At 34.3% G+C, this 13988-nt stretch overlaps 1 protein-coding gene across 2 annotated transcripts in view; it reads left to right on the forward strand.

Moving 5' to 3' along the window:
* The window catches only part of TAF2 (TATA-box binding protein associated factor 2), a 63885-nt gene that overhangs the window by 18527 nt on the left and 31370 nt on the right, over window positions 1-13988 (forward strand). For both annotated transcript variants that reach the window (XM_027884901.1, XM_027884902.1), the window contains exons 8-15: window positions 500-613; window positions 1853-1952; window positions 3520-3605; window positions 8217-8352; window positions 9314-9468; window positions 11169-11283; window positions 11384-11493; window positions 12225-12290. In XM_027884901.1, the coding sequence (XP_027740702.1) occupies window positions 500-613; window positions 1853-1952; window positions 3520-3605; window positions 8217-8352; window positions 9314-9468; window positions 11169-11283; window positions 11384-11493; window positions 12225-12290 (882 nt within the window). The remainder of the gene's footprint in view (window positions 1-499; window positions 614-1852; window positions 1953-3519; window positions 3606-8216; window positions 8353-9313; window positions 9469-11168; window positions 11284-11383; window positions 11494-12224; window positions 12291-13988) is intronic.

Here is a 13988-nt window from a genome sequence, read left to right on the forward strand (position 1 = left end):
TTATTTTTGTAGCCTGAGTTTCGGGCTGTCTAGTTTGAAAAGGCTCGTTTTTGTTGGCATTACAAGCTTTTAACACCCATTGCCGTTTTCATCTGTTATAAAGAGGTTGGATTTGTATTTACTTTAAGAAAAAACTGGCAGCAATTTTCCTTCTGAATTAGAAATGCCATGCATGAAATATTTAATCTCAAATTAAGTGCAGAAGTTTGATTGTGTTTTACTTTTCTTCAGCTGGAATAGGATATCAGGAATCCAAGAGAGTTTCACCAATTACACTATTTAGCCTCTACACAGAGATTGTATATGGATGTATATACTGACCTCCTGTTTAGCAGGAGATCTACCTAATTTATAAGATTATTTTAAAAAAGGTGTTACTGTCTTACTGGAAAAACAGTGAATGAATTATTTTATTTATTTTGGCTTTTAAAGCAATGTCTCTTGTGTTTCTTTGGAGCTGGTGCTCATGTTGTGTTATTTTCTTTTAATGGGGGTCCAGCACAAATCTCTTGCACAGCGCAATGATTATAGATGAAACTCCACTGACAAGGAGGTGCTTAGCACAGGCCCTGGCCCAACAGTTTTTTGGATGTTTCATATCCAGAATGTCCTGGTAAGTATTTTACCACAGTATTCTCTAGAAAATGGGAAAAATCTAGGAAGCTAAAATTTTAATTTGCATATCCCATTTTATCAGCAAAATAATAATACTCAAATTGTAGAAGAAAGGAAGAAAAAGGAAACAAAGTAATAAAACCAACTCAATAAATGAAAATCTGTTTTGTTGTTGTTTGAAAGGAGAATGTGAGAAATAAAAGTTCCAAAGCCTGTAGAATTTGGATATGTCTTTTTGAATGTTGTAGTGTGCTTTGGCACTTGGACATTTTAGAAGGGAGACTCTTCTACATCATCAGTAAATTTCTGTCAGATAATCTGGGTGAAGAAGTGTAGCCCGCATGGGAAGTATTTAGAGAACACAGAACTAATAAATTAAGAAGTTGTTCAGGGAAGACAATGCAGAAATTAGTGTCAAACAGAAAAATTCCTGCTAAGGCAGCTATAACTTCATCGCTCAGAAAATTTGCCCAACTGGTTCTTGCAGTTATGGTTGGTATTTATTTTAAAGCCTTTTGCATACACTTCTTATACTGGGGACAATTACTTTTTTTCCTTACAAAAGTGTATGTCCCAGAGTATCCTTATCTTAAAAAAAGGAAATCAAATTGTTCTTAAATTGGTGTTCTTTCTATAATAATTTCTCTTGCTCTTCTTTATTCGTAGCCTACTTCCATGGTGAAGACAATTTTTTATGTTTTTCATGGTTCCCTTTTTATTTGTTCTTGTTTTATTCTCTTCATCGTACCCTGTGTATCATTCTTCTGTTTACAATTCTAGTTCTTGTTGTAGTTTTTGTCCATATTTTTCTCTCTTAGATCACAGATGTGTTTAAATGGGTGTCCACCAAATTGTGATAGATATTTTGTTTACTTGCTGTCCAAATCTTCTGCATTGAGATGTTTATCAAGAACTTAAGATTGTATAGATTAGCAGTTGCTTTAGCTTTAGTATCCATTTCCATCCATTTATTATTACTATTTCGGCTAAAATAGTTTCAGTTTATATTTTAATCTGGATTTCTGTGGTAAAAGTTCAGTTTTCACTGACTTTTCAGTTTCACTGGTCCCATCCAGGTGCCAAGATCCATAAATTGGTTCACAGCTCATCAGACTCCTATTGACTTAGAGAAGTTACATAACCTGTTAAATATTGTGGCTATTTTTGAGCTGGTCAAAAATACCATCCCCTACAAAATATCTTCTGAAGTGATGTAATTCGTGCTTCTTTCTTATAGGTCAGATGAATGGGTGCTAAAGGGAATCTCTGGTTACATTTATGGCCTTTGGATGAAAAAAACCTTTGGTGTTAATGAGTATCGCCACTGGATTAAACAGGTAACATCATAATAGTAACATTTTCTGTACCTTTTAGATGTTTTGCATTGAAGAAGATACAACCAGAATATAGAACAGCTTTTCATTGCAATCTAAAGACATGTTTAGTCATGACAAAACTTAGAGCTAAAATATTTTTACTACTTTCTGCAAGGAAAACCCCCAAACATAGGAACCAAAATACATTTTTCAGACTGCCATATGAATAATAATTTTCATCGTCTCTCTGTGCAATTAGTTTTCCTCTTTTTGTTTGGACTTCTACACCAAAAAAAAAGGTCAAAAAAGGTGTTACTTTTTGAATACATAGAATGTAGAATTCATAGGGATATGTATTTGGTGAATTCATTATACTCTAGTGGCCATCCATATAGCTCAGAAAGGCTCCAGTATTAGCTTGGATCAATAGTGGATCAGGTAACTTAATATCATTGAAGTGCTAGATGAAATAATGAAACAGTAAAAAATCCCTGCTGAAGGAATTTCTTGTCTTGGAAAAGAAATTTCTGTCTATAGCTTACATTTCCAAACGTGATGCTCTGAGACAGATACTTTCCAGTGATAGAAGCAGTGACCCCTCATCCTTTGCCAGTGGCATTCACTCACAGAAAGATGTGTATCTTCTTCCACTCATCACATTCTCTTACTCTCCCTATTCCAAAAAAGTAAATTCCTAACCCCATGGGCTCCATTAACATCCCATACTCACATGGGGGCCCAATACCATATCCTTGTCTGTCTACTGTTCCTTCAGCTCTCCAGTCGTGTGCTGTGTGTGCTCAAGGTCTTGCAGAGTTCACTGCTGTGCTGTCCCCCAGGAGTTGCTAAGGATGTCCACATAGAACTGAGAGGTGCTACTGTCACAGCCTCCTGTTCTGCCCTTCCTTCTTGGAATGTTTTACCAGTGTATGAAAGTGTGTCAGTTTATATGAATCAATAAATATCAATACATACCAACATTCGAAAATTCTTTAATTAACACTGGGTTGCAGACAGACATCGGTTTACACAGATTTGATTCATGTTGACTGTTGAGTGACTGTGAGCCCGTGCAAACATCCAGCCTCAAAGTGTGCTTGTTGACATGGGCACAGCAACACACAAATTTAGGTTCACGTTCCTGTGCAGAGCTTGGGCCAGATGTGTGTATATATATATATATATATTCATATTTAAATATTTAATTTTATTTATGTATATTATATACATACATACATATATGTATGGGGAGGCTGTAGTTGCGCTCTGCTGCAAGGAAATGCTGATCACTTTTATTCCTTTTGGTTAGAGACAACTTATTTAGTGAATAATAATACTTTTTAGCTAAAATGTAGTTCAGTAATGTGGGTTGACCCACTGTCCAGACCCAGAACAAGTATTAACTGCTAATTTCTACTGGTTTATTATTGTTTGTGGTGCAAGGAACACCCCTGATTTTAAAATATTCTCTCTTTGAAAATAAGGTTAATTAGGAGGTATGGCTCGAACAGTGATACTAAAAGCTTTCTTGTCTTCTTTACATAATTGCTCTTGAATTATGCTTACTTAAGTATGTTGTTCTTCTTAGGAGTTAGATCAAATAGTGGCATACGAACTGAAGACTGGTGGAGTTTTACTGCATCCAATATTCGGAGGAGGAAAAGAGAAAGACAAGTATGTTTATTTAAGCTGCAAGTCATTGCCGGGTATGTTTTTATGGGGCCATTAATATATGCCTTGGGTGTGTTGTGAAGCACAAAGCCAAAGGCTGAAGATCTTGAGCTGCCCAAGGCATGTATTACCAGTCTCATAAAGCACATCTTGAGAATATTGTAATAACTGTGGTTTTATTTGTCTTTCTTTAAATCTCAAAGGGAATTAATTATAATGAATGTTTTTAATGCTGTTACGAAACTACTTTTTAGTAAGAGGATAAGAGAGAAGAATATGATTCCAGAATTTTGACCTGAGCTATTTCTGAAGAGGGTAGTAGTTTTCAGCCTTTTTAGAATATCCTCAGCTTTCTATTTCTTTGCTCTGTTTTCTTTCCACTCTCAAATATCACCTTTTAATCTTGTGCTGAGATTTCTTAATATATTTGGGGGGGAAAAAGTACTAGATCAGTGTACTGTAAAGGACTATTGGTTTCCAGTGTGAACAGGCTGGGTTTGTATTTTCCCAGTAACTGTAGCTTCAGTATTTTTAGTTTAAAATTATTCCTCTTACCTCTGTTATAATACTCCAATAGTACTACCCACTGAGTAATATGAACCACTGGAGGTAGAAAAATATTACTAGATGTCAGATCAGTAAAGTTTATCTGAGTTTCAGTGACAAGCTTTTGCTTGGTTTTACTTTTGTTGCATAAATTGATCTAGTTATGACATAGTCTCACAAAGACTTGCTCTTTTTAAACTCACGAGCAGCATATGCAAAACTGTGAGGTTGAGCCTGTGGAAGTAGAGCGGGAGAATATGTGATTTTCTTGTCTTTACTGCAGCAGAAGCCCCTGTTTGTGAAAATACAACCAAAATGTGTATAACAGTGGTTCTCTTGCATTTGATTGTATGCAAATCCAAATTTTGTTAATTTAAAATTAAAAACTCTGAATTTAGAACTGAATTAATTATGAAGATCACTCATTTAAAATTTGAATGGTGATTTTTTTTTTCAATATATGAAGAAAGTGTTTTCTGAAGTCAGAAATAGGACATGTTGTCCTACTTCACCTGAGCCACGTGAACCATCAGCAATGACCATGTTCTCTGGCTGTTGACAATCACAGATGCAGCTTGTATGTGCATGCCAAGCTGTTACTCAGTTTTGTTTGTCTGCTTATGGTGGATTTTGATTTTCTGTTCTTTCTTTTATGCAGACCAAGGACCTGGGTGCTTTTGTTACACAAAAGCAAATTACAGTTAGCAACAGTCATTTTATGGCATGCTGTTGCTTATGATGTCTTTTTTAAATGAAAATTTGGGAAATAAGGTCTTGGCAGACTTTTTAATTGGCAGCATTACAATTCAGCAGCATACTCACCTATACAGAGAAACTAAATTCACAGTAATAGGATCAGATGAAACTAGAGATAAGGAGCACTTGTTTGAAAAAGGGGAATTCACTAAAATCAAAGTCACTTTGTAACTGTTAATTTTATTAATTTCATCATATTTATTCTAGAATTACTTACAAATAATTGGCAAAATCTTGTCCTGATGCTCATAAATGTGTTTCCTCTATGTGATGTATTATTGGACACTGTGTTTCTACAGTTCTTTTACTACTGCACTGTATTACAACTTGGTCGTAATAACCACATCACTTAAATATAAATTACAACTTGATGTTTCTTGTAGATTGCAAAGTTCCCTTGTATGTAAATTAAGTATATGTTCCTGACTCTGGTAAATGAATTGTATTTAGAGGAAGTATTTTCATAATGATGTCTACAACATTTTTTCTCCAACATATTCTATGCACTTCTTTGTTCTTTTTGTTATGAAACAGTTTTCTGCCAAACATGTTTGTGGTACAGCAGTTCTAACTAATAATAATATGAAGAAAATTTGCATTAATTAATTATCTTTTTCAACTAAATTAGAAGTAGAATATGGTAATAAATCATCAAAGATAAAAAAAACTCATCTTCTTTCTTGAATTAATTTCTATGCAAAACGGGTTCTTCCTGTTTATGTCTGGTGTAACACAGACACTGCTCTCCAGAGCCCTTGTTCTAAAAGACAAAATCCCAGCTCCTTAATAAATGAAGGAAAGGAAACTGCAGGTTAACTGCTGTATGGATGAAAGCTTCAGAGCAAAGCTTTGTGGGTTACCTTTTCATTTTGTGTTCTCCTCTCGCAGACTTTGGTTCTATTCAATTTTGATTGTGCTGGTACCACCCTATACAAACTAAAAAGTTGAAGAAATGTATACAGATATATTTCATATGAAAGAAACTTACTAACAGGTTTACATTGAATGCTGGGAGTGTGATCATTATAAATTTCCTTGGAAATGTCAGTTCAGTTTCCACTTTGACAAAGGTTCTAGGTCCATATTGCTAATTTTAATTCTTATTTGGTGCCAGTTCAGTAAAAGTTTTAGAAGTATAATGATTGAAGAAAAATATTATCTGAAGAAATGTACTAATACTGAATGAACTACAGAATATAACTGTTAAATGCAAAGTTGCCTCAGTTTGTTTTGCAGTTAAATAATGTAACCAATACCAAAATCAATCAACACTTGGTAAATTTAAGAAGGCCAAGAATGTGGGTCCTGGCTTGGTTGTAATTTGCAAGAAAAGAATTTTACCAGAGTCAATCAGCTGTATAATTTGAAGCTGGGTAAATAGTTTTTATACTGAGACCAAATTATTATATAATGTCTGAGCCACAACCTCAGTTTCCTCCTTGATTTTCAGTTCTTTGATTGTTCCTAAACCTTCCCTACCTCAGAATAGAGAACTATTCTGAACAGGAGAACTGTGATAAAGAGAACTTGCTTATCAACTAGAAACAGCAAGGAGTAAACCTATATACTTCTTTTTCATATAGTTACTGTACCTAAGAAGGGCTTACATTAGGGCTTAGTACTTGCTTAGATTTAGAAATACTTTTCTTTTTGTATCTTCTTAAGATGTTTAAACAGATACTCATGAGCGAAGTAAAGTGAATAGAAAGGTGGAAAAATTGTTGAGGTACTGCAGCTACCTTGGGTTTTGTCATCTGAAATCTTAAGGGCTGCAGAGAAGGAGCTAAGTGCTGGTCCTGTCCTGCTAGAGTACTTGCTGCAATATGTCTTTCAACTGCATGGAAAGATTGGTTGAAGTTAAAATGCTTTGTTTAATAGGTCTTTGAAAGTTTGGGAGAGCAGTCCCTTCCTGAGGTAGTTGGCATGAAAGATCAGGCTTACAGCACTTACCTTTGATCATTACAGTCTGTAAATCATTTCATTCTGTATTGCTGTGCCTTCTAAAATCTTTGGGCAGTTCTGGTGTCTGGTTCATCTGGATATGGTTTAGTTAGGTTATCTATAAGTGAGAATCACAGGGGAAGAATCCAGTCTTGAGCTGAGAAATTTCAAGTTGCTGGCATTTCAGTGTTGCAATGGCCAATTTTTAATTAACCACCAAGCAGCATAAAATAAATCTGGATTTCCACTTCTTAAGAAGTTGGCCTGACATGGTGTGGGTACAGTTTCTTCAGATGTTTGTTATTCATTCATGGAAAACTGAAATGTTCTGTGAAAAAAAAAAAAAAAATAGAAGAAAAAGCATAGCACAATGACATAGAGTTGCCACAGACTTGGTTCCTCAATAAAATTAAGTCAGACTTTTAATTACTTGTACTTCTCAAGAGAAGTAGCTTCCTTGAAAGGAGGAAAAAAAAGTCTTTATTTTTCTCCAGGATTATGTATTACAGGTACTTTTTTACTTTGAAACTGGACCATAAGTCAGAATACTTGTGTTCTGAAATGTAAAACTTGGTGGAGAAAATTAATTTTGAAGCTCATCAAAATTAAGTCTTTTGGTGCTTTATTGTTGTATGGCCACTAAGGCTATCGAGAAATCAGTTCTGTTTCCTAAAGTTTCAGGGTTTTCACCATTTTTGTCTTCTGATATGGAATGAACTTAAACCATTTAAAATATTTTGCTTATAGTCATGAAGGGAATATGTGAAGGAATACCACAGATAGTTCAAATTATGGAAACAGTGTGGTAGCTGTAATGTGATGCTCTACCTAGTCTTTCGTGCAGTGTCTGATTTAGAAGATATCAATTTGCCAAAGTATTGAAAGATAAAGTTGCTAACTAAAATAAGGAGAAAGCAGTTGCTTTGGCTCATCACATGAAAGTCTGCTGTGAATTGTAAAACTCCTACTTCTCTTTAGTTGCAACAGTTATTTATTTAAATCCAGAATATTTACTATATACAATCACTCTTAAAAGGGAAGTGGAGCAGGAAGAACGTTGATTCATTAGTAATTTCCAGAAAGTCCATTCTTTGCTCAGTTTGTTCATGCTACCGCTCTCTTTACAGCAGGTATTGTTGTCATTAGTCTCCAACCAGTACTTGCTGGATCCCAGATACAGAACACCCTTGTCACCTCTCTTATAAGTGAGTGGTCATTGCAAGCTTTCCAGTATTTATAACTAAAGCTGCATAAGAGATCTTAACATATTGTTGGTACAACTCTAAGCTTTGTGCTAGGTCCATTTTAAGTTTCATTCAGTAAAATGCCAAATAGGGAGCTGTTATCTTTTTTTTTTTTTTTTTTTTCCAGCCCTGCATCACATTTACATTTTTCTATCAAACACCCTCATACACTGTCCTGGGAGTATTACACCATGTTCCAGTGTAAAGCACATCTTGTCATGAGACTGATTGAGAACAGAATTAGCATGGAGTTCATGTTACAGGTAGGTGTTTAAATGATTGTGCAGAATTAGAAAGCTTTTTGTCTTTAATTGAATTTCTAATCATTAAATGGAGTTTAGAGAAGAACAAAACAGGTCATCATAGGACTCTATTTGTAGTTTCAGTTTTAGGAGGACGGAATGAACATGAAATGTTGGTCATTTGTGCTAGGATAAGGTTAGCTATTATTCTGATGCATATCTTATAATACTTTTTATATATTGCATGTGCTCTTTAATCTTGGGGCGTTTCATTGGTTTGGGTTGTTGTGACCAGTTGTCAAAACTGAGAGCCCTAACTAATGTTGCTGTGAGCTTATCTCATGAAATTATAAGTAATGAAAGTAATGAGAATCCAGCTTCTGCTCTTTCCACTGTATAAAACTCCTTCAGTGTTTTATTTCCATCAGTGCTAGATGGAACATAGAAATTTAGATCAGAAGAAGCAGTTGAATAGAAAATTGTAATTTTATTCTGAAAGGCTAAACTTCTGCAGAACTGTAGTTTCTCTTCTTTGCTAAATACCTTTTGTGACGTGCCTTACAAAAGATAAGTTGCAACAAATACCCAGTCAGAAATGGAATTATATTTTCATATCAATTTCAGGTTTTGAGGGGGGCTTTAGTTTTGTTGTTGTTGTTGTTTTGGGGTTTTTTTAAAGAAAACATGTATGTTGTGCTAGAGCTGTTGTAAGTAGTTGTCAGGTTGAAAATGCAGCAGAGAACCTGATGAATATTTTATTTCTGAAAAAGGAGATAATGATCTGGTTTACTGTAGGTAATTTTTGAAAGTTGATGGCTTTTTAATGGATTTTATGTGTGCATATATATATGTAACTTCGAGAGATATTTGAGACTGCAAATCGCAATTGCTATTTTAGTTGCAATTCAACTGCAACTAAACATAAAAGCTCATTTTATATATTGAAATATTTAGGGAAAGTAATAACTTTTTATCATTTCAGGTTTTCAACAAGTTGTTGAGTCTGGCCAGCACTGCTTCATCTCAGAAGTTCCAGTCACACATGTGGAGTCAGATGTTGGTTTCCACATCTGGGTTTTTGAAATCTATCTCAAATGTCTCAGGCAAAGACATCCAACCTTTAATAAAGCAGTGGGTGTATCCTTTTTATTCTTGGTCTGGATTGTTAATATGGGGAATGAATTTGGTTTTGTAATTGGCACTATTAAAGGAATGTGGAGAAAGGTATGAAACAGTTTGGTACATTATTCTGTGAATTAGATGTATATGTGACTCACAGGTTCACAGTCTTTTCATCGTCCTTTAGACTATGCTGGCTTTTTTGCGTGTTCTTTACTAGAAGGGATTTCATTAGTTTAAGTTTTACTTTGAAAGAAGCACAAGAACTCTGCGGGAATTTAAGGCCAAATTATACTAAAGGGATTCCAGAGGACACTGCCCATAGAAATATGCTGAAGTCTGACATGGAAAATGCTATAGTCTGGTGCATTTTAATATGTGATTTCCAGTAAATCCCCATGAAATAAGTAACCTAAAGCGCAGACTGATAGTTTACAATACACTTTAATAGCTTGGTAGCTGGTGTTAATACTACAATTTCAGGTAAAATAAGCCTCTGTGTGTTGACTCTTCAAATTTCAGTAATATTAGGCAAGAAGTAGGGTTTCTTATTTTGGATTGATATGAGGGTAAATTTGAATTCGCTCCACTTTACAGGCTTAATTGTTAGTTTTATTTAATGTGACTGCAGGCTGGAATCGTACATGACTGCAGCAAAAACATACCTTACTGTTCTAACAGACATCAACAGTAGGTATTTATACTTAGACATTATTTATCTGAGTTGACTTAACAATGCTTGTGCATCTCAATATCTAACTAAAAAGCACTGTATAATTAATATTTATAGAGTAATATGGGAAATTAGCTCTTTATTTGCATTGGAAGTTATTCATAAAGTATAAATACACAGTATTCTGATTTCCATATTTGATGAAAATACAAGTTCTGTATGTACATATATTCCCACTGCGGCTATACCTAAATGTCAGCATTACTACTGAGTTAGGGTGAATCTTGAAACAGTTACGCCTGTGACAATAGATTTTCCACCCTAAGACCACAGCAGGTCTTTATGTTGTTTTAGAGGAGATGTTCTTAACTAGCTCTTTCTTATGCTCTTAATGAGGGCTGTGTTGATGCTGAGTTTAAACCTTGTGCGGAAGAAACCACGAAAAATGCCTTAAACTGTACCTGATGTCAAAGACATTCATGTTGTATCCTCTCATGAATATATGAACTCATATACGCACACCCATGTGAATGCTCTCATAACCCAGTTTGAAAAATTGGAATAAAATAACTGAGTTAAATGTAGTGTGGGTAGAAAACAGAAACTGATGTCTGCATTTTCCCTTTGGTTTCATTTAACTAAAATATGTAGTAAAACAAACCATATTGAAATTACTGAAGTCTTACTCAATTACTTTCTCTGAGAGCACGTCAAGGACATTGGATATGGTGGAGTCCAGTATAGTTTTTCATAATTAATTTTTTCTTACTGGTAGTTTTCACTATACTTCAGTTTGTCTCCATAAGAGAGGATACTGGAATTAAAGAACTGTTTAAAATAAAATAAAAAACAAAACAAAACAAAAACAAACAAAAAAATTTCAAAAATCTTGAAAAATTCATGAATGAACATGTTTTCATTTCCTGATTTTATTGGGATGGGAAATTCTAGGAATAAAAAAACATGAAGCAAGTGTAAAAAATTGAGAATTATGTTTGTTTATAACTACTGCACTGTGCACTAGCATTCCTATACGGCTTATTAGGGATCAGAGTGGAGTGGTAAAATTTTACGGCAGCTTTGCATTTAATAGAAAACGGAATGTATTGGAATTGGAAATAAAACAAGACTATACATCTCCTGGGACTCAGAAATACGTGGTAAGGTCCATTTCCCATATTTTACCTACATGTACAAGTTTAATATATACATTAACAAGCGTACTTTTAATGTTAATAACAAAATCTTGTGAACTTGAAGGGTCCACTCAAAGTGACAGTGCAAGAACTTGATGGCTCATTCAACCATACATTGCAGATTGAAGAAAACAGTCTTAAACATGATATACCTTGCCATTCTAAAAGCAGAAGGTAAGAACTAAAGTACAAACTACAAGGATTTTTAGTATGGATATATGCAAACATACGGTGCATTTGATCATAAATACATGCTTTTTTGAATGTTTGTGTTTATATTTTCTTAATCTTACTAAATAAGATTTACCTGTAAGTAGAGAAAATAGAGTTTCTTACTGTTAAAGGACAGAAAGAAACCTTACATTTTATATGCAGTTCTTAACTATAAGTAATTTTGTTACTTATAGTAACAAAAAAAAAAAAAAAGAATGAGTGGAATGAAGACTAAATAATGAAGTTATTCAAAATGCCTTTGAATGGGAATCACAAATAAGGGGAAGAGAAATGTAGGCCAGAGGAGTGCCTCAAGGGGACATCCAGGGAAGAAGCACTTGCATAGTGTTCTCTTAAATGCCAGCGCTGTTCAGTAAAACTACTGAGCAAGAAAAGTGACATACTTCCCAAACAGATTCTCTCAGTTTTCTAATGCATTTTCATAGCTACTTTGAATTCTACTTCTCAAAGTTGTACCTTTGTGAATAACTGCAAAAATGATGAGAGTCAAAATTATAGAAATGGATGCACAGCTCAAATTTGTGAATACTTTTTGCTGGACAGATCATTAGTTTTTGGTGTGGTGAAATACACAGAGTACTTTTGCAGGGTTATGCTCCATTTATAAACTTATATTTGCTGGTCTGGTAAGTAATACTTTTATTTTTCCCCTATTTTCTCTATTTTAATAGAAATAAGAAGAAAAAGATTCCACTGATGAATGGAGAAGAAGTGGACATGGACCTTTCTGCTATGGAGTAAGTTAGGTTGTTGGAGTTTCTCAGTGTGAGTCTGAGTCATGTTCCCCTTGTCTAAAGCATGCTATTTTGAAGGATTAGATAATAATCTTGTACTTCATTATATGACTGACAGATTTCAAGACTGTAACACATTTCTGTTTCTTCTTTGAGACTTTTCTTCTGCAGCTGAGGAAATAACAAGAATTTGCTCAAAACAAAGTAAGGACAATTTTTGTTGGACCTCGATGAGGGCCATTTAACTACCCTAAGACAGACAAGGTTCTGAAATCTATGGTTAATTACAAAAGAATCCTTTTAGATTAAAAATAATGAGAAAGTGCTTCATACTGAAATTCACACTGGCATTAGTTTTAGTTGGAACTGTTAAGCTCTTTGGAAGCAAATTGTTGCTCAATGTAAATACCCGCCTTAGCCTCCTTGAGTTGGAGCCAGTAGTGCCTTCAAAAACAATTAAGGTGTTGGTACCTTGTTTTCTGGCTGAGGGAAGTAAATAATCTGCTCTTGAAAACCAGTGGTGTCTCTTTGAAGAAGGGAAGATAGCTTGTCACTTTAAAAGTGTTGGAGATTCTCATAAATTTAACCTCATCTAATATATGATAAGAAAAAATTTTATAAGGGGTATTTACATTGAGCAAGTTATTGCTACCATTTTTATAGGGCAGTTGACATATGAATAGTCTTTTAATTGTATTGAAGAATAATTAACATAAATATTTGTGAGGATTTTTTATGAGTTATGTTCAGGTCACTGTTGCTTTAAACTGAGCTGAGACTTCAGTGGTCTAAGAATGACCTTTGAACTGGTATATGACTTACACTTTACCTTCTAATCTGTGATGCAGTCATTCTGTTGTCCTGTTTGGACTCCTCTGCTCCAAAAATATAATATACATTCTTTTGTATTCGTCTAAATCCCATGTATACACTTTTTCACTGTTCTTTCTTCTCTAGCTACTATCTTGATGGTAATTCTAGATATTCTACAGATGTGTAAAGACATACACCTCATATTTATAATGATGCTCTTTTCACCGTTCCAAACTTTCTCCTAATTCTGTGTCAATATTTTAATGTTGTAACTTTTATGTGGAAAAATAAATAAGAGAATTTATTGCATAATTTGTGCTTGTTGCTCCCATAAATTACTTCTGCAGTCATGGTACCATGTGAATACTAAAGCATAAAATGCTTTTTCGGATAAAACACAACTGAGTCATTTTATCTGTAGGATAACTTTAATCCTGTCTATTGATACTTTCACTTTTATCATAATTTGCATGGTTACCCTTGTCAGCTTTCAACATCATAGCATGTGTGTGTGGTTGTAAAGCACTTTCACATCTATTGATAAAAAAAAATTGGGTGTTTACCATCAGATTTTCTTTCTTGAATTTTTTTTAATAGTCTTAACCTTTACAAGGTGATAAAGTGCTTCTCACTTATAGCATCTGAGAAAGTAGAATTGAATATACTGAGATTACACAGTAGTTTATCATAAACACAGATCTGTAGATTAAAAGTACTAAAACACTGTGTTCACTTTGATGTATTAGAGGTTTGGACAGATTGCCCTGGCAGGATACAGAATCCTAGAAGCAGGAGACTGGACCAGGAGACTTTCAAAAGTCCCCTCTAACTTAGATTTTTTTATGATTCTTTGAATCTAAATGCTTTACAAATAACTCATATCAAGTT

Source organism: Empidonax traillii, unplaced genomic scaffold, assembly GCF_003031625.1.
Source record: "Empidonax traillii isolate 1590-97213 ecotype Southwest subspecies unplaced genomic scaffold, ASM303162v1 scaffold157:size2224338, whole genome shotgun sequence".
Taxonomy (NCBI): Eukaryota; Metazoa; Chordata; class Aves; order Passeriformes; family Tyrannidae; genus Empidonax; species Empidonax traillii.